General features: G+C 32.3%; 2 protein-coding genes across 8 annotated transcripts; one reads left to right on the top strand and one right to left on the bottom strand.

Annotated features, from left to right (window-relative positions):
* The first annotated feature begins 198 nt into the window (after positions 1-198).
* LOC124442860 (protein PALS1-like) lies at positions 199-26342 on the top strand. Of its 3 annotated transcripts, none has more exons than XM_046993360.1 (20): positions 199-322; positions 1033-1114; positions 19036-19125; positions 19200-19316; positions 19392-19512; positions 20493-20602; positions 20673-20730; positions 21235-21651; positions 21969-22093; positions 22318-22410; positions 22483-22566; positions 22771-23038; positions 23281-23641; positions 24166-24215; positions 24289-24348; positions 24415-24495; positions 24633-24713; positions 24780-24982; positions 25458-25592; positions 25661-26342. In XM_046993360.1, exons 3-20 carry the CDS (start codon positions 19078-19080, stop codon positions 25841-25843), a joined length of 2595 nt encoding a protein of 864 aa, XP_046849316.1. In that variant the 5' UTR covers positions 199-322; positions 1033-1114; positions 19036-19077; the 3' UTR covers positions 25844-26342. The 3 variants fall into 3 exon arrangements, with proteins under 3 accessions (XP_046849316.1, XP_046849315.1, XP_046849317.1); XM_046993359.1 differs by lacking the exons at positions 199-322; positions 1033-1114 and adding exons at positions 17161-17324; positions 18035-18116; XM_046993361.1 differs by lacking the exons at positions 199-322; positions 1033-1114 and adding exons at positions 17161-17383; positions 18035-18116.
* LOC124442861 lies at positions 4571-16862 on the bottom strand. 5 transcript variants are annotated; one of them, XM_046993364.1, is made up of 19 exons: positions 16394-16859; positions 16240-16317; positions 16016-16110; positions 15861-15959; positions 15688-15751; positions 15549-15616; positions 15380-15455; positions 15202-15307; positions 15026-15122; positions 14809-14953; positions 14661-14735; positions 14439-14588; positions 14299-14367; positions 14168-14233; positions 14062-14103; positions 13920-13985; positions 13758-13844; positions 5133-5201; positions 4571-4997 (listed from the first exon to the last, which is right to left on the bottom strand). In XM_046993364.1, exons 1-19 carry the CDS (start codon positions 16619-16621, stop codon positions 4707-4709), a joined length of 1971 nt encoding a protein of 656 aa, XP_046849320.1. In that variant the 5' UTR covers positions 16622-16859; the 3' UTR covers positions 4571-4706. The 5 variants fall into 5 exon arrangements, with proteins under 5 accessions (XP_046849320.1, XP_046849318.1, XP_046849322.1 ...); XM_046993362.1 differs by lacking the exons at positions 13758-13844; positions 13920-13985 and adding exons at positions 5269-5355; positions 5432-5497; XM_046993365.1 differs by lacking the exons at positions 4571-4997; positions 5133-5201 and adding exons at positions 13055-13486; positions 13622-13690 and having other exon boundaries at positions 16394-16862.
* Positions 26343-26373: the final 31 nt, after the last annotated feature.

Below are 26373 nucleotides of genomic sequence, written 5' to 3'. Positions count from 1 at the left end.
TAAAAAACTGAAGAAAAATATGAATTCGATATTTCGCAGATTTTATTCGCGCAAAAAGTGTTCTTTAGGAAAGACATACGAAATAAATGACTTCATTGACTTGCATGTCTGGAATGCAAACAGCTTGAGAGATAGATGACACAACTGCGCAAACTCTGTTAAATATTTGAGTCAAGTATCTATGTTTTGTGGTCGAACTTTTTAAATTGCGATAGTTGCTAACATTTATAGCGATTTCTTAGCCTGTTGTGACACTTTTAAACCCATTGTGGATATATTATCAACTTTTTATAAAGTCATCTACAGCTCAGAATTATCCAAGGTCAGTAAATGAAGTTAGATTCAATGCCAAAATATTAAAATTTGAGCCGTGATATGTATGTAAGTAGAGTCTAGATGCGTTTTTCCATATGATCATATTAGGACAACTTTCCGCATCATACGTTGTCGTATAATTTTTTTGTTTTGTATGTTGGCATTAAGGCGTTTATTGAATAGTTAGAGTATCGTGTGTAAAATATTTTAAAGTTCAGCGTAACCTTCCAAGCCGTACGAAACATTTCATCACATTGTATTCATTCTGTGAACAATATATAGCATATTGTCTGTTCATTTGAATGTATTTGAAGTTTTAGTATTGAAATATCCTATCGTCTTGATGTAAAATAAATGGACTCAGAGACATTGAAAGTTTTGAAATATTTTTTGTGCTCTCGACGAATGGTAGTAGTCCAGTGAAAAGGAATTTCGTTCATTTGCTGTCTGAAATTTTTTGTTTTTCGTTGTCAGGCTTATTTAATAAGTTTGATTAATTAAAAGGTTTGCAGAGTGCATTCTCTTAAGCCAATTTCAAAGTTTTTCAACTTGAAATTACAATTTTGGGGTGCATTTTTTAAAAACATAGGTGTATATATTCATTACATTGTTACCTGGAATGCACCTTGGATTTGTTTCAAATATTTCAATAGATTCCAGTAAAATATTTTATATGGTGTTTTCAATTTGGTTTTATTTTCATATATTTTTGTTTAGTTTATTATAATATGAATTACTTAAAGCATTGAGGGAAAGATACCGCAAGGAAGATCAAATTAAAAATTTATTGCAATAAATGGTAGGTATACCTTATAAAATTTTTCTAGTGTCAAACTATAAACAAAATATAATGACTGTTTTTTAACCAGTTATCATTTGTCTTTAATGCATTTAGTATTTTAGTTTGTCAGAGGTTTGACATTTAAAAGGGCCCTTTATTGACAACTCAAAGCTGTATTTTATAATTAATGTATTTTGTTATAAATTTCATTTAAACATTAGGTCATTTTCCATGCTGTGTATATTAATCAGCATTAATTAACTCTGTTGGAGGTTGTATTATATGTATGCTCAAAGCTTCATAATATGTAACATTTGTATCAGATAATATGTGGAATATTTTGGCTGTGGCAGATCTAGGGAAGGGCAAAATAAATTGTAAAGACTTGTTTTAAATTCAAACTACTTCTATAACATTGCTGTTTGCTAGAAATTTGCAAAGATTGTTTAAGACTAAAATAATCCCTATAGGATTAGCTCTAAAGTATTTTAATTTATTCCTAATTTAATATTTGCATATTATACATACATACATTGCTACTTCTTGCTGTTACTTCTATAAATTGACTTAGTTATATGAGAGTTTGAAAATAAAAGGTGATACAATTACTTTGTCTAAATTAAGTGACAAAATATACAAGATATTGCAATTTGTTGCTTATCATATCAATTGTATGTTTTAAAAATTACTGTGCTTTTGTCTATTTCATATTGTGTTGCTTATAACAGATGATAAATGATTGCAAATGGCACTTTTAAGCCTACTGGTGCGAGGCAGCAATTACCTTGCGATAGTAACTCCTAGTTTTAAACATATGTATGTTTGGTAAATTATCCTGACCCACGCTAGATCTGTTACTGTATTTTAGTCTGATGTTTACTCTGTTGTCCATTTTTCATTACATTATGTTGTTTTAGTTGTGATGAGTTTTAAATGAGGATTAACAGCATATTTAATGAGTGTATAACAACGGAGGAGATATTGATGTAGATTTACCTGGATCAAAGGTAGTGTACACACTTTAATTTTGGTTAATTGTTTGATTTTATCTTACAAATGTTATTGATATATTTTATAGTTAAATGAAACATCACTAAATTCTGTGTCACACTATGAAATTGTTCACATAGTAAAAGATAATATTTTCCTATGCCAAGGGGGGTTCACTTGCAAATAGTTATTTACCAAATGTTCAAGTAAGGAACAAGCTAGATAGTGAGTCTAAATTGTCAAAATGAAGAGAGTGAGAAAATGAAATCTTGATAATGTAGGAACAAGTCACTAAATTTGCTGTGGTGTTGGAACTGACTGAAAATGAAAAGAGATTTAGGTTCTCTGTTGTTGGAGGTGAAGATGAAGGATTTCGGGCCCAGAATTGATGAAATCGTTGAAGGTAATGTTCATTATTTTCATGAATGTGCTGAATCGGGATTCTGTTATACATTAAAATTCCAATCTCTGATATAGTATATGGATTCCAGTATATTTTCCAGATATGTAACTAAATATTAGAGTTTGTGTTTACTTCTGAATATGACATCACAGGTTATGTTTGTACCATTGCGGGGAGTAAAAACCCCACATAGTAACCTGTAATGCAGAGCAGCCTTCGTAAAATGCTTTGGGAAAGGTATTTATTCATAAGAAAGACTCCTTCCTTCCTCGTGTTTTTATTAATATTAAACGTTACTAATTACTAGTAAAATATGTATTATCACTATCCAGTCATTATCTTGTATTCAATTTGGTCAGTAACAACTATCAATCCACAAGCTTGTTCATATATGTTCATGTTCACAAACCATAAATACAATCAAATTGTACAAATAAAGACTACTGTCTTCATTTTTTTCTTGGAGGGCGGAGGTGATTGCCAAATTTTGCCTTCTCCCCACCTGAGCAAATGTATATACAAGTAATATAACAGTAAACCCGAAAACGTTTCTCTGTTTTGTCAGTTATTTGTAATTGCTCGTTCAAACACCACACGACCTTTTGAAATATTTTTATCAACGTGAACTACGAAAATTCTATCATTATGACACAAGTCTATGCACGCACAGATTGATTAACATACAAGGACTGTTGGTGTTAGTGTTGACTGACGTTTTGAGATTATTACTAAAGATAACTCCTGTTAAAATTGTCAAAACGTACGTCAACATCAACACCAACACCAACAGTCTTTCTTAGAACTTTACTAACCTGGACAATTAACATCTACAGACATTTAAGGACATCTGACGACAGTTATGTACTAAGAACTTTCACTTCATTACGATCATTTGGACAACAGAGCAAAGCCAATAAATAGTTATTACTTACAATATCAACGATCATTTTATGCAGGTCTACCAGCAGCAAGAAAGGGTGTTAGTATTGGAGATGAAATTGAGAAAGTCAATGATAAGTCTATTCGATCTTTACCCCACGCTCAAATTGTTACAACAATCCTTGAGGTAAAATTTTTCTTTCATAGATGATGTGAGATCATAATGAATTTGTCTCAACATATTTTTTTGAATATAGAGTGTGCAAACTGGTACCATCAAACTAACTTTGAATAGAATAAATTTACCAATGTCAGGTGAGAAAAACAATTTTCATGTGCATGACGATATTTACCGTTCTAACTTCAGTAGAACTCCAATTACTCAAACTCACTTTATTTCAACTCTTCACTCATTCAAAATACTTCCGCTAAATTATATTTCCCTTTACTTATTCGTAAGCTTAGAAGTAATTTACTTCGGTTAACGCGAACTTGCATTTCATCTGAGAAACTCTAATGTGGGAACACTATAGGGTAAACCTCGAATATTTAAGTCGAAAGTTGAAATTGGATTACAACAACAAGTAGTAATCCAACAGAGAGACATCCCAAACATTTCACAGAGACATACAATAGTAAACATATATACTCAAGGTTTGGGATGTCTCTGTGAAATTGCATCTTTCCAGTTTAGTCTAATATTTGTCCAGCTAAAAACTTTTGTTTCTTGTTTTGTCTGAGTAATGTGATAAAGCTTGTTTATGTGAAATCATCGGGTGGCTTTTTCTATCAAATCATGTCAGTCAATGGATAGCAATTTTAGTGGATCAATGAAAGACCCTGTCAAGCTAGTTTGCTTTTATTACATTGAAGGTTTAGTAGGTGTTCTGTTTTAATCCAAACTGCTTTTCATCCATGCTAGATAATTTAGTACTTCTTTTTCATTTCTTTTTGAGAAGACTTTTGTCAAAGAAGAGTTTATTTTGCTTCTTCTCTGGTATTTTATATCAAAGCGTTAACGTTAACGTAAGCGAACACTTCAAAAAGTGTTCGGAGTATACCATGTCATGTTACTTTCCTCTGATCATCTTTCTTTTCGTAGTTTTCTTCATCATCCACATCCTCTCTTTTCGTTTTTAGAGCAGAAGACTTGCTTTCTCCTCTAAAAGCGGCCATATCTATTGCTCATATTACAACTTCCATAATTACTCAAAATTTTTATTTAGTGAAAATTGAACTCGACTCTTGATGGTCGTTTTAAATATCCTTACAAGAACATGATCTAGTATGTTTATGTTCAATAAATAATAATTAAGGTGAAGCTCCATACTCTGTATCTTAAACTCCACTTTCTTTTTCAACAGAGTACGAATCTGAATTCTCACTGGGAGCCTGAACACGAACTACAGATGAATGGTGCGGATTCTCTGTATCAACAACGTGAAATTCTCTCACGTTTTTCTTCTGCTTTGTTTCCTGTTCATTAAATATCTCAGCAACGCGAGGTTGTTGACTTCTTTCTTTACTTTGTTGTCGATAGAATGTATGTAGAGTTCGTAAATCTTCTGTGTAGTCATGTTGCTGGTTTTCATCCTTAGACAAAATCCTTGCCAATTGTCTTGACGTGTTCTGTGAACGCAAAAATAACTCTTTGAAAAATCATGTCTCTTCACGGACCTTCATTACGGTAAATAAACTATAAATTACAACTATAAGTAAACAGAATAAAAATCAATTACAACTTCTTACAGTTCAACAACTTACAAAAGCGTTTGTCCCTCTTGTAGGAGTTCGTCTTACAACAGATTGATATTCGTCATTTTCCTCAACGTCCTTGTTAAGTTAAATAAAAGTAAATAAAGATGAAAGTTTATAACACAACCTCCATGAAGAAAAATACCTTTATCATTTCTACTAACTCCGAATTTAATCTTAAAGAACTTTTTGAGGAATTATTTTCTGCATCAAATTCTTCATCGAAAACTTTCTAATACAAAAAATTACAAAAAAAAATTAGTCCAATCAAATATTTGTAAAACACTAACTATTGTAAGTGAACTTGCTTTAGGTTTAGCTGAGGAATGCATTAAGGAAACTTGGTCATTGTCAGATTCCTCATTACCAAGTTTCTAGAACAAAAAAATACAGAAGATTTTTGTCCAATGCCAATATATAAATGACACTGCCTACTGTGAGTGAACTTACCAAAATCTCTGCTGATGATCTACTTTTTTCATCACGAACTTTCTACAATTAAAAATAAAACGGAAGACTTAATTCTTAAGAACACTTTACACTAATTATTTCGAGTGAGCTGGCCAAGAATTCTTACTTTCCATTCATTTAGGAGGTTTAATGCTTCATTGCCTTTAAAAGTTTTAAATGCTTCTCTTGCAACCTAAAAAAAAGAAGGGAAAATATCAATGAAACAAACAGTAAAAATAACATCGTTGAAAACTACTTACTTTGATATCTTTAGTCCAGAACGATTGAATTGCATTGGAACTTGATGCTTGTGGTACAACTTCCTTCACCTACGTTAAGGTAACAAAAATATTTCCTTTAAAAAAACTTAAAACTATGACTAGTTTATGATTCCATGTACCTTAAGAACTAATATAGCAGTTATAACAATACAGATGATGTTGATAATAGTCAAGACTAAACTGATGATCGCCATAATAGCAGCCTCTTCAGCCATATTACAGCTATACGTAGGGACATAACTGTTGTCTTTAAACAAAGGACATTTGAGCTATATAAGTATTTATAAAGAATTAATTGAGGGTGGCAACAGCATGCATTGTTAAAATTTGTTGCCTTACTTTTGGGTTATTTAAAGATGATAAAGTTTCTGGAGGATTAATGGCAGCAATAATAGCATATGCCCACAACATGCCCTGAATAGTGACAATATTTTTATGATTTGAATTTCTACTTCAACAAAAAGTTAACAGAAGAATAAGAGCTTACAGAGTTTACAGCTGGAGGAAGAAGAGATGCTGATATTGCAACCCCAACAAGAGATCCAGCATTTCCACCAAGAACAGACAATGCAACACCTGCACCAGATGGTAGTGCAATCAATACACCAATCCAAAGACTACGAGTCATGCCTCTAGAATTTCAAGAATAGTTGTTTTCATTTTGATCACAATTTTCTTTCTGTTCGATGTTAACTTCTCTGCACCTGCTGGTCATTTCATTTGTAGGCCAGATTCCTTTAACACTATCCCATGATGCACCAGACCTTCCAAATGGTCCAGCTATGAACCCAAACAGTAAACCTACATTTCAAAAGATCTTAGTTATTACACTATTGAATGCTTTATTCTTCATCAATGGGAAATGAAACAACGACTTTACCAACAACCAAAGAAATAGCCAGGCCACAAATCTCTGTTTTGAACCCAATATTTCTCAAATTATCTTTTTTAATTACAATGCCAAATGTTCCAGCAAGAATTGGACCCTATATAAAATGTAATCAATTGTTTAGACACTTAAACGATGAGTTAATTTATAGTAAATATTTGGAATGTACCATTAAGGGTGACACCAACATACTTGCAACTAATACAACGGCATTGTCCTCAACCAAACCAATAGCAGCTATAAAACTTATGATTTACCAAAAATTATGATTTAATGAATATTATAGTTTAAAAAAAATTTTCCTAGTTCTCTCAAGAAAAATTAACTGAAGTATCTGACCTTGCCAGGATAGTAAACATGACAAAATCAAATGTCAGCATTGCATGATCTGTCACTCCTTTAACAACCTTGAAATTAATAACCCACTCATTTGTTAGAATAACAGAAAGAACATTAGGTGAAGTCAGAACTGATTTACTTGCTCGACAGTTAATCTTGACTTAATCGACTCTTTGAACTTTTCTTTGGTTGATTTTTGTTCTCTAAAATATAATTATCAACAAAACCTTTTAGCAAATTATACTTGATACTTATATCTTCATTGACTATCACTTATGATACTGGACATGTAGGTTTCAAGTTTGAACTCACCCAAAATGTGGATCAGTCAGATTTTGTTGATTTTCATCGAGTCCTGACCCAGAAATTTCATTGTTTTCCATCTCTATATGGACTGTTGTTGTTGTGACACTGTAAATATAATTATGTTAGGATAAAATTTCTTCAATGATAGCTTATTTTTATACCTTATAGAGGTCTTTGGACGTATTCCAATGCCGATTTGGGTTAATCGCCCTAAAATCTCTTCCACTCTTCTTCCAGTCTTTGCAATAAATACAACCTACAATGGTGTATTGAAAGAAAAAATTGTTGTTTTACAAAAAGAATAGTCTGGCCATCCAAATTTCGGAGCAAAAATTAACAAAAATATTGCAATAACACGATAATACTATGCAGTTATTCTACTTGCTTGGTAAAACTGTTCATCTTTGGAAACATTCCAAGATTCACCATGAACATTTAAAGACAACAGATTATTTCGCAAAAGCTTTAAAATAATTAAAAGGTATCATAAGTTAAAATTCGAGAACAGAAAACTAAAAACTACAACAGTGCGGATTTATTTTTTACCTCAGGTAAGTTTATCTGTTCAGCCAAACTAACTACATCATCGTTATCTGTTGTCTTCTCTTCTTTTCTTGTACCGGTCAAACTTCTTTTTAAACTTTTATCGCTACCTTGCCGTTGAATTTCGGAGTCTTCGTTTTTACGTTCATAGGGCACAACTATAATAAAGACGACAGAAGCCATTGGGTATGGAAATTCTTATGAAGGTCGTAGAGTTCAGTGGGTCGTTCACACGCAATCAAATTTTTGAAACCCTTTTTGTTTTAAATGCTTTTTGCATTTTCTGGTGACAGGCCTCTTCTTAATTTTGTATTTCCTGGAGCTATTACTTCAAGTCTTCAAGTCTGACAAAGTTTGATGTAGCCCAATTGTAAAGTGTGTTGTCAAAAAATATGGTTGATACTTTGAATTGTTTCTTCCCTCTTGTTGTGGCCTCTTTTGCTAATGTAACAATAAAATGCATTCCTACCATTCCGAGGTTTGTGTTTCTTATTTGAATTTTATCGTTGCTTTATGTTAAAATATATGTTTTGGAAAAGTAAAAAACTGAAGATAAATATGAATTCGATCTTTCACAGATTTTACTCGTGCAAAAAAGTTTTCTTTAGGGAAGACATACGAAATAAATGATTTCATTGACTTGCATGTCTGGAATGCTAGCAGCTTGAGAGATAGATGACACAACTGCGCAAACTCATTTAAATACTTGAGTCAAGTATCTATGTTTTGTGGTCGAACTTTTTAAATTGCGATAATTGCTAACATTTATAGCGATTTCTTAGCCTGTTGTGACACTTTTAAACCCATTGTGGTTATATTATCAACTCTTATAAAGTCATCTACAGTTCAGAAATATCCAAGGTCAGCAAATGAAGTTAGATTCAATGCCAAAATATTTAACTTTGATCCATGATATGTATGTACGTAGTGTCTAGATGCGTTTTTCCATATGATCATATCAAGGCAACTTTCTGCATCATACGTTGTCGTATAATTTTTTTGTTTTGTATGTTGGCATTCAGGCGCTTATTGAATAGTTAGAGTATCGTGTGTAAAATATTTTAAAGTTCAGCGTAACCTTCTAAGCCGTACGAAACATCTCATCACATTGTATTCATTCTGTGAACAATATATAGCATATTGTCTGTTCATTTGAATGTATTTGAAGTTTTAGTATTAAAATATCCGATCGTCATGATGTAAAATAAATGGACTCAGAGACATTGAAAGTTTTGAAATATTTTTTGTGCTCTCGACGAGTGGTAGTAGTTCAGTGAAAAGGAATGTCGTTCATTTACTGTCTGAAATTTTTTGTTTTTCGTTGGCAGGCTTATTTAATAAGTTCGATTAATTAAAAGGTTTGCAGAGTGCATTCTCTGTAGCCTATTTCAAAGTTTTTCAACTTGGAAATTACAGTTTTGTGGTGCATTTTTTAAAAACATAGGTGTATATATTCATTACATTTTTACCTGGAATGCACCTTGGATTTCAATAGATTCCAGTAAAACATTTTATATGGTGTTTTCAATTTGGTTTTATTTTTATATATTTTTGTTTACTTTATTATAATATGAATTACTTAAAGCAGCGAGGGAAAGATACCGCAAGGAAGATCAAATTTAAAATTTATTACAATAAATGGTAGGTAATATCATTTTCGATGCTGTATACGTTATGAAATTTTTCTAGTGTCAAACTATAAACAAAATATAATGACTGTTTTTTATCCAGTTATCATTTGTCTTTAATGCATTTAGTATTTTAGTTTGTCAGAGGTTTGACATTTAAAAGGGCCTTTTATTGACAAGTCAAAGCTGTATTTTATAATTAATGTATTTTGTTATAAATTTCATTTAAACATTAGGTCATTTTCCATGCTGTGTATATTAATCAGCATTAATTAATTCTGTTGGAGGTTGTATTATACATATGCTCAAAGCTTCATAATGTGTAACATATGTGTCAGATAATATGTGGAATATTTTGGCTGTGGCAGATCTAGGGAAGGTCAAAATAAATTGTAGAGACTTGTTTTAAATTCAAACTACTTTTATAACATTGCTGTTTGGTAGAAATTTGCAAAGAATGTTTAAGACTAAAATAATCCCTATAGGATTAGCTCTAAAGTATTTTAAATTATTCCTAATTTAATATTTGCATATTATACATACATACAGTGTTACTTCTTGCTGTTACTTTTATAAATTGACTTAGTTATATGAGAGTTTGAAAATAAAAGGTGATAAAATTACTTTGTCTAAATTAAGTGACAAAATATACAAGATATTGCAATTTGTTGCTTATCATATCAATTGTATGTTTTAAAAATTACTGTGCTTTTGTCTATTTCATATTGTGTTGCTTATAACAGATGATAAATGATTGAAATGGCACTTTTCGCCTACTTGGTGCAAGAGGCAGCAATTACCTTGCGATAGTAACTCCTAGTTTTAAACATATGTATGTTTGGTAAATTATCCTGACCCACGCTAGATCTGTTACTGTATTTTAGTCTGATGTTTACTCTGTTGTCCATTTTTCATTACATTATGTTGTTTTAGTTGTGATGAGTTTTAAATGAGGATTAACAGCATATTTAATGAGTGTATAACAACGGAGGAGATATTGATGTAGATTTACCTGGATCAAAGGTAGTGTACACACTTTAATTTTGGTTAATTGTTTGATTTTATCTTACAAATGTTATTGATATATTTTATAGTTAAATGAAACATCACTAAATTCTGTGTCACACTATGAAATTGGCCACATAGTAAAAGATAATATTTTCCTATGCCAAGGGGGGTTCACTTGCAAATAGTTATTTACCAAATGTTCAAGTAAGGAACAAGCTAGATAGTGAGTCTAAATTGTCAAAAGGAAGAGAGTGAGAAAATGAAATCTTGATAATGTAGGAACAAGTCACTAAATTTGCTGTGGTGTTGGAACTGACTGAAAATGAAAAGAGATTTAGGTTCTCTGTTGTTGGAGGTGAAGATGAAGGATTTCGGCCCAGAATTGATGAAATCGTTGAAGGTAATGTTCATTATTTTCATGAATGTGCTGAATCGGGATTCTGTTATACATTAAAATTCCAATCTCTGATATAGTATATGGATTCCAGTATATTTTCCAGATATGTAACTAAATATTAGAGTTTGTGTTTACTTCTGAATATGACATCACAGGTTATGTTTGTACCATTGCGGGGAGTAAAAACCCCACATAGTAACCTGTAATGCAGAGCAGCCTTCGTAAAATGCTTTGGGAAAGGTATTATTCATAAGAAAGACTCCTTCCTTCCTCGTGTTTTTATTAATATTAAACGTTACTAATTACTAGTAAAATATGTATTATCACTATCCAGTCATTATCTTGTATTCAATTTGGTCAGTAACAACTATCAATCCACAAGCTTGTTCATATATGTTCATGTTCACAAACCATAAATACAATCAAATTGTACAAATAAAGACTACTGTCTTAATTTTTTTCTTGGAGGGCGGAGGTGATTGCCAAATTTTGCCTTCTCCCCACCTGAACAAATGTATATACAAGTAATATAACAGTAAACCCAAAAACGTTTCTTTGTTTTGTCAGTTATTCGTGATTGCTCGTTCAAACACCACACGACCTTTTGAAATATTTTTATCAACGTGAACTACGAAAATTCTATCAATATGACACAAATCTATGCACACATAGATTGATCAACATACAAGAACTGTTGGTGTTAGTGTTGACTGACGTTTTGAGATTATCTCAGGCAGTCATTTTCACAGTCCAGTTACTAAAGATAACTCCTGTTAAGATTGTCAAAACGTACGTCAACATCAAAACCAACAGTCTTTCTTAGAACTTTACTAACCTGGACAATCAACATCTACGTACAGACATATAAAGACATCTAACGACAGTTATGTACTCAGAACTTTCACTTCAATACGATCATTTGGAGAGCAGAGCAAAGCTAATAAATCGTCATTACTTACAATATCAACGATCACTTTATGCAGGTCTACCAGCAGCAAGAAAGGGTGTTCGTATTGGAGATGAAATTGAGAAAGTCAATGATAAGTCTATTCGGTCTTTAACCCACGCTCAAATTGTCACAACAATCCTTGAGGTAAAATTTTTCTTTCATAGATGGATATGAGATCATAATGAATTTGTCTCAAGATATTTTTTGAATATAGAGTGTGCAAACTGGTACCATCAAACTAACTTTGAATAGAATAAATTTACCAATGTCAGGTGAGAAAAACAATTTTTATGTGCATGACGATATTTACCGTTCTAACTTCAGTAGAACTACAATAACTCTTCACTCACTTAAAATACTGCAGCTAAATTAAATTTTCCCTTGATTTATTCGTAAGCTTAGAAGTAATTTACTTCGGTTAACGCGAACTTGCATTTCATCTGGGAAACTCCAATGTGGGAACACTATAAGGTAAACCTCAAATATTTTTGTAAGTCGAAAGTTTAAATTGGATTACAACAACAAGTAGTAATCCAACAGAGAGACATTCCAAACATTTTACAGAGATATCCCAAACCTTGAATGTATATATGCTACAATAGTTTGGGATGTCTCTGTGAAATTGCATTTTCCAGTTTAATCTAATATTTTTCCAGCTAAAAACTTTTGTCTCTTGTTTTGTCTGAGTAATGTGATAAAGCTTGTTTCTGTGAAAGTCATCGGGTGGCTTTTTCTATCAAATCATGTCAGTCAATGGATAGCAATTTTAGTGGATCAATGAAAGACCCTATCAAGCTTGTTCGCTTTTAGTACATTGAAGGTTTAGTAGGTGTTCTGTTTTAATCCAAACTGCTTTTCATCCACGCTAGATAATTTAGTACTTCTTTTTCATTTCTTTTTGAGAAGATATTTGTCAAAGAAAAGAGTTTATTTTTCTTCTTCTCTGGTATTTTATATCAAAGCGTTAACGTTGCTTTACGAATTCACAAAGTGTTCGGAGTATACAATGTCATGTTACTTTCCTCTGATCATCTTTCTTTTCGTAGTTTTCTTCATCATCCACATCCTCTCTTTTCGTTTTTAGAGCAGAAGACTTGCTTTCTCCTCTAAAAGCGGCCATATCTATTGCTCATATTACAACTTCCATAATTACTCAAAATTTTTATTTAGTGAAAATTGAACTTGACTCTTGATGGTCGTTTTAAATATCCTTACAAGAACACGATCTAGTATGTTTATGTTCTATAAATAATAATTTAGGTGAAGCTCCATTCTCTGTACCTTAAACTCCACTTTCCTTTTTAACAGAGTACGAATCTGAACTCTCACTGGGAGCCTGAACAAGAACTACAGATGTATGGTGCGGATTCTCTGTATCAACAACGTGAAATTCTCTCACGTTTTTCTTCTGCTTTGTTTCCTGTTTATTAAATATCTCAGCAACGCGAGGTTGTTGACTTCTTTCTTTACTTTGTTGTCGATAGAACGTATGTAGAGTTCGTAAATGTTCTGTGCAGTCAGGTTGCTGGTTTTCATCCTGAGACAAAATCCTTGCCAACTGTCTTGACGTGTTCTGTCAACGCAAAAAGAACTTTTTGAAAAATTATGTCTGTTCGCAGACTTTTATTACGGTAAATAAACTATAAATTACAACTATAAGAAAACAGAATAAAAATCAATTACAACTTCTTACAGTTCAACAACTTACATAAGCGTTCTTCCCTCCTGTAGGAGATCGATTTACAACAGATTGATATTCGTGATTTTCCTCAACGTCCTGGTTAAGTTAAATAAAAGTAAATAAAGATGAAAGTTCATAACACAACCTCCATGAAGAAAAATACCTTTATCATTTCTACTAATTCCCAATTTAATCTTAAAGAATCTTTTGAGGAATTATTTTCTGGATCAGATTCTTCGTCGAAAACTTTCTAAAACAAAAAATTACAAAAAAAATTAGTCCAATCAAATATTTATAAAACAGTAACTATTGTAAGTGAACTTGCTTTAGGTTTAGCCGAAGAATGCATTAAAGAAACTTTGTCATTGTCAGATTCCTCGTTACCAAGTCTCTAGAACAAAAAAATACAGAGGATTTTTGTCAAATGCCAATATATAAAAAACACTGACTACTTTGCGTGAACTTACCAAAAGCTCTGATGACGATCTACTTTTTTCATCACGAACTTTCTGCAATTAAAAGTATAACGGAAGACTTAATTCTTAAGAACACTTACTTTCCACAAATTCTTACTTTCCATTCATTTAGGAGGTTTAATGCTTCATTGCCTTTAAAAGTTTTATATGCTTCTCTTGCAACCTAAAAAAAGAGGGGAAAATATCAACGAAACAAACAGTACAATAACATTGTTGAAAACTAATTACTTTGATATCTTTAGTCCAAAATGATTGAGTTGCATTGGAACTGGATGCTTGTGGTACAACTTCCTTCACCTACGTTAAGGTAACGAAAATATTTCCTTTAAAAAAACGAAAAATTATGACTAGTTTATGATTCCATGTACCTTAAGAACTAGTATAGCAGTTATAACAATACAGATGATGTTGATAATAGTCAAGACTAAACTTATGATCGCCATAATAGCAGCCTCTTCAGCCATATTACAGCTATACGTAGGTACATAACTGTTGTCTTTAAACAAAGGACATTTAAACTAAATAAGCATTTAAAAAGAATTAATTAAGGATGGCAACAGCTTGCATTGTTAAAATTTGTTGTGTCTTACTTTTGAGTTATTGAAGGATGATAAAGTTTCTGGAGGATTAATGGCAGCGATAATAGCATATGCCCACAACATGCCCTGAATAGTGACAATATTTTTATGATTTGAATTTCTACTTCAACAAAAAGTTAGCAGAAGAATAAGAGCTTACAGAGTTTACAGCTGGAGGAAGAAGAGATGCTGATATTGCAACCCCGACAAGAGATCCAGCATTTCCACCAAGAACAGACAATGCAACACCTGCACCAGATGGTAGTGCAATCAATACACCAATCCAAAGACTACGAGTCATGCCTCTAGAATTTTAAGAATAGATATTTTCATTTTGATCACAATTTTCTTTCTGCTCATTGTTAACTTCTCTGCACCTGCTGGACATTTCATTTGTAGGCCAGATTCCTTTAACACTATCCCATGATGCTCCAGACCTTCCAAATGTTCCAGCAATGAACCCAAACAGTAAACCTACATTTCAAAAGATCTTAGTTATTACACCATTGAATGTTTTATTCTTCATCAATGGGAAATCAAACAACTACATTACCAACAACCACAGAAATAGCCAGGCCACAAATCTCCGTTTTGAACCCAATATTTCTCAAATTATCTTTTTTAATTACAATACCAAATGTTAAAGCAAGAATTGGACCCTATATTAAATGTAATCAATTGTTTAGACACTTAAAGGATGAGTTAATATATAGTAAATATTTGGAATGTACCATTAAGGGCGACACCAACATACTTGCAACTAATACAACAGCATTGTCCTCAACCAAACCAACAGCAGCTATAAAACTTATGATTTACCAAAAATTATGATTTAATGAATATTAAATTTAAAAAAAATTTTCTTAGTTCTCTCAAGAAAAATCAACCTAAGTATCTGACCTTGCCAGGATAGTAAACATGACAAAATCAAATGTTAGCATTGCGTGATCTGTCACTCCTTTAACAACCTTGAAAATAATAACCCACTCATTTGTTAGAATAACAGAAAGAACATTAGGTGAAGTCAGAACTGATTTACTTGCTCGACAGTTAATCTTGACTTAATGGAGTCTTTGAACTTTTCTTTGGTTGATTTTTGTTCTCTAAAATATATTTATCAACAAAACCTTTTAGCAAATTATACTTGATACTTATATCTTCATTGACTATCACTTATGATACTGGACATGTAGGTTTCAAGTTTGAACTCACCCAAAATGTGGATCAGTCAGATTTTGTTGATTTTCATCGAGTCCTGACCCAGAAATTTCATTGTTTTCCATCTCTATATGGACTGTTGTTGTTGTGACACTGTAAATATAAATATGTTAGGATAAAATTTCTTCAATAATAGCTTATTTTTATACCTTATAGAGGTCTTTGGACGTATTCCAATGCCAATTTGGGTTAATCGCCCTAAAATCTCTTCCACTCTTCTTCCAGCCTTTGCAATAAACAAAACCTACAATGGTGTTTTGAAAGAAAAAATTGTTGTTTTTTAAAAAGAATAGTCTGACCATCCAAATTTCGAAGCAAAAATTAACTGAAAGATTGCAATAACACAATACCACTATGCAGTTATTCTACTTGCTTGGTAAAATTGTTTATCATAGGAAATATTCCAAGATTCACCATGAACCTTCAAAGATAACAGTTCATTTCGCAAAACCTTTAAAACAATTAAAAGGTATCATAAGTTAAAATTCGAGAACAGAAAACTACAACAGTGGGGATTTATTTTCTACCTCAGGTAAGTTTATTTGTTCAGCCAAACTAACTACATCATCATCGTTATCTGTTGTCTTCTCTTCTTTTATTGTATCGGTCAAACTTCTTTTTAAACTTTTATCGCTACCCCGCTGTTTAATTTCCCGCTGTTTAATTTCCCGCTGTTTAATTTCCCGCTGTTTAATTTCGGAGTCTTCGTTTTTACGTTCATACGGCACAACTATAATAAAGACGACAGAAGACATTGGGTATGGAAATGAAGGTTGTAGAGTTCAGTGGGTCGTTGAGACGCAATGAAATTTTTGAAACTCTTTTTGCTTTAAATGCTTTTTGTATTTTTAGTGACAGGCCTCTTCTTTATTTTGTATTTTCTAGAGCTATTACTACAAGTCTTCACGTCCGAAAAAATTTAATATAGCCCAATTGTAACGTGACGTTGTCAAAAAATATGGCTGAAACTTTAAATTGTTTTTCTCAATCTCTCCTCCTATTGTCCCCTTTGCTAATGTAAAATAAAATGCAAAACATAATCACACCCTCCTGACTGCATTCTTACCATTCCAAGGTTTGTGTTTTTTATTTGAATTTTATTATTGCTTTATATCAAAATATATGTTTTGGAAAAGTAAAAAACTGAAGATAAATATGAATTCGATCTTTCACAGATTTTACTCGTGCAAAAAAGTTTTCTTTAGGGAAGACATACGAAATAAATGATTTCATTGACTTGCATGTCTGGAATGCTAACAGCTTGAGAGATAGATGACACAATTGCGCAAACTCAGTTAAATACTTGAGTCAAGTATCTATGTTTTGTGGTCGAACTTTTTAAATTGCGATAATTGCTAACATTTATAGCGATTTCTTAGCCTGTTGTGACACTTTTAAACCCATTGTGGATATATTATCAACTTTTATAAAGTCATCTACAGCTCAGAAATATCCAAGGTCAGCAAATGAAGTTAGATTCAATGCTAAAGTATTAAACTTTAATCCGTGATATGTATGTAAGTAGAGTCTAAATGCGTTTTTCCATATGATCATATCAGGACAACTTTCTGCATCATACGTTGTCGTATAATTTTGTTGTTTTGTATGTTGGCATTCAGGCATTTATTGAATAGTTAGAGTATCGTGTGTAAAATATTTTAAAGTTCAGCGTAACCTTCCAAGCCGTACGAAACATTTCATCACATTGTATTCATTCTGTGAACAATATATAGCATATTGTCTGTTCATTTGAATGTATTTGAAGTTTTAGTATTAAAATATCCGATCGTCTTGATGTAAAATAAATGGACTTAGAGACATTGAAAGTTTTGAAGTATTTTTTGTGCTCTTGACGAGTGGTAGTAGTCCAGTGAAAAGGAATTTCGTTCATTTACTGTCTGAAATTTTTTGTTTTTCGTGGGAAGACTTATTTAATAAGTTCGATCAATTAAAAGGTTTGCAGACTGCATTCTCTGTAGCCTATTTCAAAGTTTTTCAACTTGAAATTACAATTTTGGGGTGCATTTTTTAAAAACATAGGTGTATATATTCATTACATTGTTACCTGGAATGCACCTTGGATTTGTTTCAAATATTTCAATAGATTCCAGTAAAATATTTTATTTGGTGTTTTAGATTTGGTTTTATTTTCATATATTTTTGTTTAGTTTATTATAATATGAATTACTTAAAGCAGTGAGGGAAAGATACCACAAGGAAGATCAAATTAAAAATTTATTACAATAAATGGTAGGTAATATCATTTAATGCTGTATACCTTATGAAATTTTTCTAGTGTCAAACTATAAACAAAATATAATGACTGTTTTTTAACCAGTTATCATTTGTCTTTAATGCATTTAGTATTTTAGTTTGTCAGAGGTTTGACATTTAAAAGGGCCCTTTATTGACATGTCAAAGCTGTATTTTATAATTAATGTATTTTGTTATAAATTTCATTTAAACATTAGGTCATCTTCCATGCTGTGTTATATTAATCAGCATTAATTAACTCTGTTGGAGGTTGTGTTATACATATGCTCAAAGCTTCATGATATGTAACATTTGTATCAGATAATATGTGGAATATTTTGGCTGTGGCAGATCTAGGGAAGGTCAAAATAAATTGTAGAGACTTGTTTTAAATTCAAACTACTTTTATAACATTGCTGTTTGGTAGAAATTTGCAAAGAATGTTTAAGACTAAAATAATCCCTATAGGATTAGCTCTAAAGTATTTTAAATTATTCCTAATTTAATATTTGCATATTATACGTACATACATTGTTTCTTCTTGCTGTTACTTCTATAAATTTACTTAGTTATTTGAGAGTTTGAAAATAAAAGGTTATACAATTACTTTGTCTAAATTAAGTGAAGAAATATACAAGATTTTGCAGTTTGTTGCTCATCATATCAATTGTATGTTTTAAAAATTACTGTGCTTTTGTCCATTTGGTATTGTGTTGCTTATAACAGATGATAAATGATTGAAATGGCACTTTTCGCCTACTTGGTGCAAGAGGCAGCAATTACCTTGCGATAGTAATTCCTAGTTTTAAACATATGTATGTTTGGTAAATTATCCTGACCCACGCTAGATCTGTTACTGTATTTTAGTCTGATGTTTACTCTGTTGTCCATTTTTCATTACATTATGTTGTTTTAGTTGTGATGAGTTTTAAATGAGGATTAACAGCATATTTAAGGAATGTATAACAACAGAGGAGATATTGATGTAGATTTACCTGGATCAAAGGTAGTGTACACACTTTAATTTTTGATTAATTTGTTTGATTTTATCTTACAAATGTTTTTTGATATATTTGATAGTTAAATGAAATATCACTAAATACCATGTCACACTATGAAAATGGTCACATAGGAAAAGATGAATATTTTCCTATGCGAAGGGGCTCACATACAAATGGCTATTTACCAAATGTTCAAGTAAGGAACAAGTTAGGTAGTAAGTCTAAATTGTCAAAATGAAGAGAGTGAGAAAATGGAATCTTGATAATGTAGGATCAAGTCACTAAATTTGCTGTGGTGTTGGAACTGACTGAAAATGAAAAGAGATTTGGGTTCTCTGTTGTTGGAGGTGAAGATGAAGGATTTCGGCCCAGAATTGATGAAATTGTTGAAGGTAATGTTCAATATTTTTATGGATGTGCTGAATCTGGATTCTGTTATACGTTAAAATTTCAATCTCTGATATAGTATATGGACTCTGGTATATTTTCCAGATATGTAACTAAATATTAGATTTTGGGTTTACTTCTGAATATGACATCACAGGTTTAGTTTATGCCATTGCGGTTAGTAAAACCCCAACATCATAACCTGTAATGCAGAGCAGCCTTTGTAAAATGCTTTTGGAAAGGTACTATTCATAAAAAATACTACTTCCTTCCTTGTGTTTTTATTAATGTTAAACTTTACTTATTACTAGTAAAATATGTATTATCACTATCCAGTCATTATCTTGTATTCAATTTGGTCAGTAACAACTATCAATCCACAAGCTTGTACATATATGTTCATGTTCACAAACTGTAAATACAATCAAATTGTATAAATAAAGACTACTGTCTTAATTTTTTTCTTGTAGGGCGGAGGTGATTGCCAAATTTTGCCTTTCCCCCACCTTAGCAAATGTATATACAAGTACTATAACAGTTAACCCAAAAACATTTCTTTGTCACGTCAGTTATTCGTAATTGCTCGTTCAAACACCACACGACCTTTTGAAATATTTTTATCAACGTGAACTACGAAAATTCTATCAATATGACACAAATCTATGCACACATAGATTGATCAACATACAAGGACTGTTGGTGTTAGTGTTGACTGACGTTTTGAGATTATTTCAGGCAGTCATTTTCACAGTCCAGTTACTAAAGATAACTCCTGTTAAGATTGTCAAAACGTACGTCAACATCAACACCGACAGTCTTTCTTAGAACTTTACTAACCTGGACAATCAACATCTACGTACAGACATATAAAGACATCTAACGACAGTTATGTACTCAGAACTTTCACTTCATTACGATCATTTGGACAACAGAGCGAAGCCAATAAATAGTTATTACTTACAGTATCAACGATTATTTTATGCAGGTCTACCAGCAGCAAGAAAGGGTGTTCGTATTGGAGATGAAATTGAGAAAGTCAATGATAAATCTATTCGGTCTTTAACCCACGCTCAAATTGTCACAACAATCCTTGAGGTAAAATTTTTCTTTCATAGATGATGTGAGATCATAATGAATTTGTCTCAAGATATTTTTTTGAATATAGAGTGTGCAAACTGGTACCATCAAACTAACTTTGAATAGAATAAATTTACCAATGTCAGGTAAGAAAAACAATTTTCATGTGCATGACGATATTTACCGTTCTAACTTCAGTAGAACTACAATAACTCAAACTCACTTTATTTCAACTCTTCACTCATTCAAAATACTGTAGCTAAATTAAATTTTCCCTTGACTTATTCGTAAGCTTAGAAGTAATTTACTTCGGTTAACGCGAACTTGCAGTTCATCTGGGAAAATCCAATGTGGGAACACTATATGGTAAACCTCGAATATTTTTGTAAGTCGAAAGTTTAAATTGGATTACAACAACAAGGAATCAACCCATTTATGCATGTAATGTGGCATACCTAAATGGTTCATAATGAACAATTTTCCTCAATCACGTATTGTAAAATTTTTTCACAATTGTTAATGAACTGTAAAACTTTGGTAGTTTATGTATTTCTCCTATACCATACGAAATTTAACACCATCTTCGCTTTCTCGAACTCCTAGCTCGAATAATCGGTATCGCGGCTTTACTGTATTGTCCCTTCATTTAGACGATACCAACAGTTTACCAGTACGAGGTCGTCTCGGTAATCGTAACAACAATTTCAATGAAGAGAACACGAGCATGTCGTTAAAGACTCGTGGAAAAAGTCTTCAAACAAATGGCGACAATGAAAGATTGGTAAACGCTGGCATGAGCAATGGAGATGTTAAGATGTCTGCCACTAGTTCGTATACGTCGGGATCAACTCTGAGTCTTACAAATAATGGCAATGCTAACTCTTCACCTTTACGAACCATTGATCCTGGATTTGTTGGTGTTGATAATTATGGATACGATTATCGCCGTAGTCAGTTTGGAATTGTTGTCCCTTCATATAATGAAGCTGTTCACGGTCCAACTCGTTTATCACATTACAGTTCTGTTGATTCTGATGATGTTGGTGTACCAGTGATGGATTCTAATGGTCAGTCTTTTAATTCGTTACAATTTTAGACAGCATTGCATTCCAGTCTTAATTTTTAGCTGACTGAAATTCTGCAATGTCAGCGCTTTTTTATTCAATTATTTTAACACAACTAAAATTGAAACAACGTGATGAAGTAGTATGAAAAAAGTGAAAATTTCTGAAGAACTGTATACGTTCATCGTCAGTTTGTAGAAAGATGGACATGTTTACTTTGTCCTGTTTTTTGACTACGAAAAATTTTCATCCCATTTTCATCTCATTTTTTCTTCCAAACTCATTGACAACTTTGTTATATTTAATAATGCTTGTTTCAGATTGTCTAGACGTTGTTTCAACGTTAAAGCGACATGCAGTTAATGTGGATGACGAAGAACTAATGCTTGATCTTAGAGTCCTTGAATCGTACCTTCAAACGAAACATTTCAATAATGCGTTATCTGTAAGTTGTTTCCAATTTCTCTTCACTTATTATGTTCGCAATTATTCATCAACACTCTCCTACAAACGCTAACAATCACACTCCATTTAAAATCAATTTAACCCAACTTCCTGTCACTTTCTCATCCATTCCTCCTTATTTCATCCATGTCGCTCTTTTCTTCTACTTCACTCAGTTTCTTGCTCTACTTCTCAGCTCACAGATTGGTTTTGGTTTTTGTGCAGGTACAATGTAAAATAATGGAATTAGAAAACCAAGGACGTGGACCTCATTTTGTTTCGGCTCATCGCGATGATTCTTCCGTAATACGAGAGCAGGTATTGTAATTTTTCTGTGTTTTCAAACAAAAAATTCGTTTTATTTTATTGTATTTTTTTTGTGATATTTAGATTACAAATTTCATCTCAAATCAAAGAGTTTTATCAAGTGAAGCTCATGAACTTTCGGATATTTTGAACTCCGTTCATCTCAAGGTCAGTCTCATTTTAATGATTATTTTAATAATTATTGCGATATTAAATTTGTTTATCTTGTTTGTTTTCCACTTAAAAACCTTTCATGAATTGTATCTTTTTCTTAAAAATGTTCTTAATTTGAGTATTGTCAGGATAAATGTTGTCCTGGCAAAAGGTGCTTTTAATTTGTATTCAGTCTCTCTGTATTGTTTTCACTTTTAGCAACTCTTGATAGCTCACGATAGAGCTGCTAAAATAGATCGTCCAAACTTCGTGGAAACCGGAGTTAATGCTGGCTTTGATCGTACGGATAGTTCTCGAATATCTCGCGGTCGTATTTCCGCTGACCGGGTGTCAATGGAAGACGACGAAGAAGTAAAAATTGTTAAGATTGAGAAAACGGATGATCCACTTGGGGCAACTGTACGCAACGAGGGATCAGCGGTTATTATTGGAAGAGTTGTCGAGGGGGGAGCTGCACAGAAAAGTGGTTAGTTGCTACCTCAAGAGTAATTGAGACATAAAATATTCTTTTTATATTCATTTTAAAAAAGAATAAAACTTAATGTATGAAAATTCAGAAGAAAGTGGCACTTGTTCGTTTCATGCTTGATAAGATGGTGCATAGAATATTCGTATTGCATTCAGTTGAATCATCTTGCTGCACCGCATTAGTAATATGAGAAAATATTAAATAAGATATTAATGTTGCTTTATAATGTTAATATCCAGGAGTTCTTCGTGAGGGTGATGAAATTATCGAGATAAATGGTGTCAACATGGTGGGAAAAACTGTTGATGAATTTTGTGAATTACTCGCTGATATGAGTGGCACGTTAACGTTTCTTATCAGACCATCAAATAAAACACAAAGCATATACTCGTCCGCCGAACTACACGTCCGAGCGTTGTTCGATTACGATCCGAACGATGACGAGTTTGTCCCGTGCAAAGAACTGGGTCTTTCGTTCTCAAAACGTGATGTATTACATGTTGTGAATCAAGCTGATACAAACTGGTGGCAAGCATGGAGAGAGGGAACATCTGGTCAGGAACTTGCTGGTCTTATACCTGGAGAAAACTTACAAAAACAGTAAGAAGCATTAATTGTAAAATCATCATTTGCTTATTACACTTGGTATGAAAAACAATTACAAAAACAACATGACACCTATCAGGTATTCACTAAGGCTACTGGAAAACATAGTGTTTCGTTATGTTTGCGTATTATAATAGTTGTAAATAAGGATAACGAAATTCACAACAATGCAATCTCACATTGGGCATTACATTATGGGTCAATATATTTCTGCGTATGTGCCATGAGCGACACTAACGCGTGAAACGATCCAAGAAAGATTTTGATTGGTTCAAGGACTGCGTGCCTGTCACGCGTGGCATGTGCAATTTCGCGGTATGACTGAGAAAAACGTATTTTTAAACTCGGGCTTAACTTCTGTATCCCGACAAAATAACAAAGACACTACAACAAGGGATATAAAGAGTAGAACACAAAAAGTTAACATTTATCAATATAACATTTATGAACTTTGTTGGCGGTGCTTCGTACTATTATATAGTAATGCTGTTATAAAAGATTCTTTTTCATCTATTTAGAAGAGTAAAATTGACCAAAGAAAAGGGAAAAGAAAACAAGAAGAGAAAAAGTATGTTTGAATTCTGTTGTTTACAAATTATTGCTACAATGTTAATTACTGGGATTAAAATGTTTGCTTGCAGGGAAAAAATGTGGTTGTTTTCGTAAAAATCGTGGCAAAAATCTCTTGTCTGACAGTGAAGGTAAATCAACTCAATCAATTCAATCATTTTTCCAAAAAGCTCATTTAGCGTCTATTTTTTATTTAGACGAAGATAATCTTCTCATTTACGAACAAGTTGGCTTGTTTCGTCAAAGCAGAAATCAGAAGCGTCCGATTGTTCTTATTGGTAGGATATGTTTCACTACTTAAGCACTATGTTCTTGTTTTACTGAAATATGGTATAATATCAAAGAAAAACTAATGTAAAAATTTTAGTGGAAAATTTAACATGATATTTACGTCAGTTACAATGTTTTCTCGAAGGACCAAAGAATATTGGCCGTCGTGAACTACGTCAGCGTCTGTTGCAAGTTGCTCCGGAACGTTTTGGGTCAGCGGTACCTTGTAAGTAAAAGCTCTTTCCCAGACCCCACGACACCTAGTTTTGCTGTAATGAATGTTTTATTTTAGACACTAGTCGACATCAACAGAAGGATGAAATGAATGGTAAAGAATATTATTTCGTCACTCGTAAAAATTTTATGGATTTGATCGCGAGAGGCAAATTTGTGGAACACGGCGAGCAAGATAAACATTTATATGGAACATCTTTGGATTCTATTGAAGAAGTTGTAAAGAGTGGAAAAGTTTGCATCGTCAATCTCCATTGTCAGGTAAAGTCAACAAAGGAATAAAGTGGAATTCACCATAGTACGTTCTTTCAATCGTACATAAACTGACTAGGTATAAACTGGATGAAATATTTTTGTACTCTGCCTGGCTTTTTCGCCTTTTTTTCTTCCTATTCACGTTATCGTTTAAGGGGAGGGTTCGTATCGTCATATATGATTCTTTTTATTTGTTTTTATCTGTTATGGCAATCTTGCACTTAAAGGTCTTTATTATCACCCTCCACATCCCTTACCCTTACACCTGTCGTATTATTTTCTTCTAAATTTAAACCCACCCTAAAAGTTGGGTTGGAGTCCAACGAGAGTGAATTAAAACGATGGACCTGATATAATTATTTCAACTTTGGGTTATTGATTTAACCATTTAGCTTATTGAAAATTTCAATGTTTACTTTGCCTAACTGTTTTTAAAAAAACTGTTTATGTTAAAATGATGTATTTTCCATATATATTTTAGGGTCTCAAAGTTCTGCGTGAATCTGAACTTAAACCGTACTCTGTTTTCATTTGTCCGCCAACCGTCGAGAAAATAAAGAGATTACGACGTGACAATGTGGATTCGTTTAACCCCAATCTTAAAAAATTAAGCAGTGTAAGTTGAAATAGTTGATCCATTCAGTGTAAAGTTCTTGAAATAAAACTTGTAAATTATTTATTTAGGATGAGGAGCTTGTGGATATGGTAATGAGTGCCCAAGAAATGGAGGATAACTTTGGTCATTATTTCGATAAAATTATCGTGAACACAGACTTAGAGAGAACTTTCAACGAATTAATTCAGACAGTGAATGAACTCGAGACAAAATCCCAATGGGTTCCAGTCCGCTGGGTGAGACCAAGATAATATAAAGACGAGAAAATGATATTTTTAGAGGCACATTTATGCACATATATACATATTATATACATATATACATATATATCATATCTGATATAGAGAAATCCGTATCTTTTTTCCACGCAGCTCTTATACCTAATTTGTGCGTCAGTTTGTGACTCGTTCATGCAATCGACGCGACAATTTTTTTTACCTATACTATTGCCTTAACTATGTTGCCATTTTCCCGGTGTTTATAACCCTTTTTTGTAGCTTAATAGCAATCTTTAATTACGCAGTTAATCAGAAGGCCATTCTGTGCTTATCGTCAAGTTGAAGTGTTCAATACAACGAGTAATTGTAAGATTTATATTATTTTTGTAATTAATTAGAATGTATCAATTTATTATTCAAAATTGTCAATTACAATAACATTGAAACATGATTTCATTTGAAATGTAAAACTATATAAACTGTTATATAACTCTTTAAACTATTTAATAATAAAATCTTCGAGTATGTATAATTATTTTCTGCTTTAATCCACTATTCAAGTA

This window comes from Xenia sp. Carnegie-2017, unplaced genomic scaffold (genome assembly GCF_021976095.1).
Source record: "Xenia sp. Carnegie-2017 unplaced genomic scaffold, XeniaSp_v1 HiC_scaffold_20, whole genome shotgun sequence".
NCBI classification, from domain to species: domain Eukaryota; kingdom Metazoa; phylum Cnidaria; class Anthozoa; order Malacalcyonacea; family Xeniidae; genus Xenia; species Xenia sp. Carnegie-2017.
Note: the sequence above shows the minus strand (reverse complement) of the source record. Positions and strands in the feature narration are given on the sequence as shown.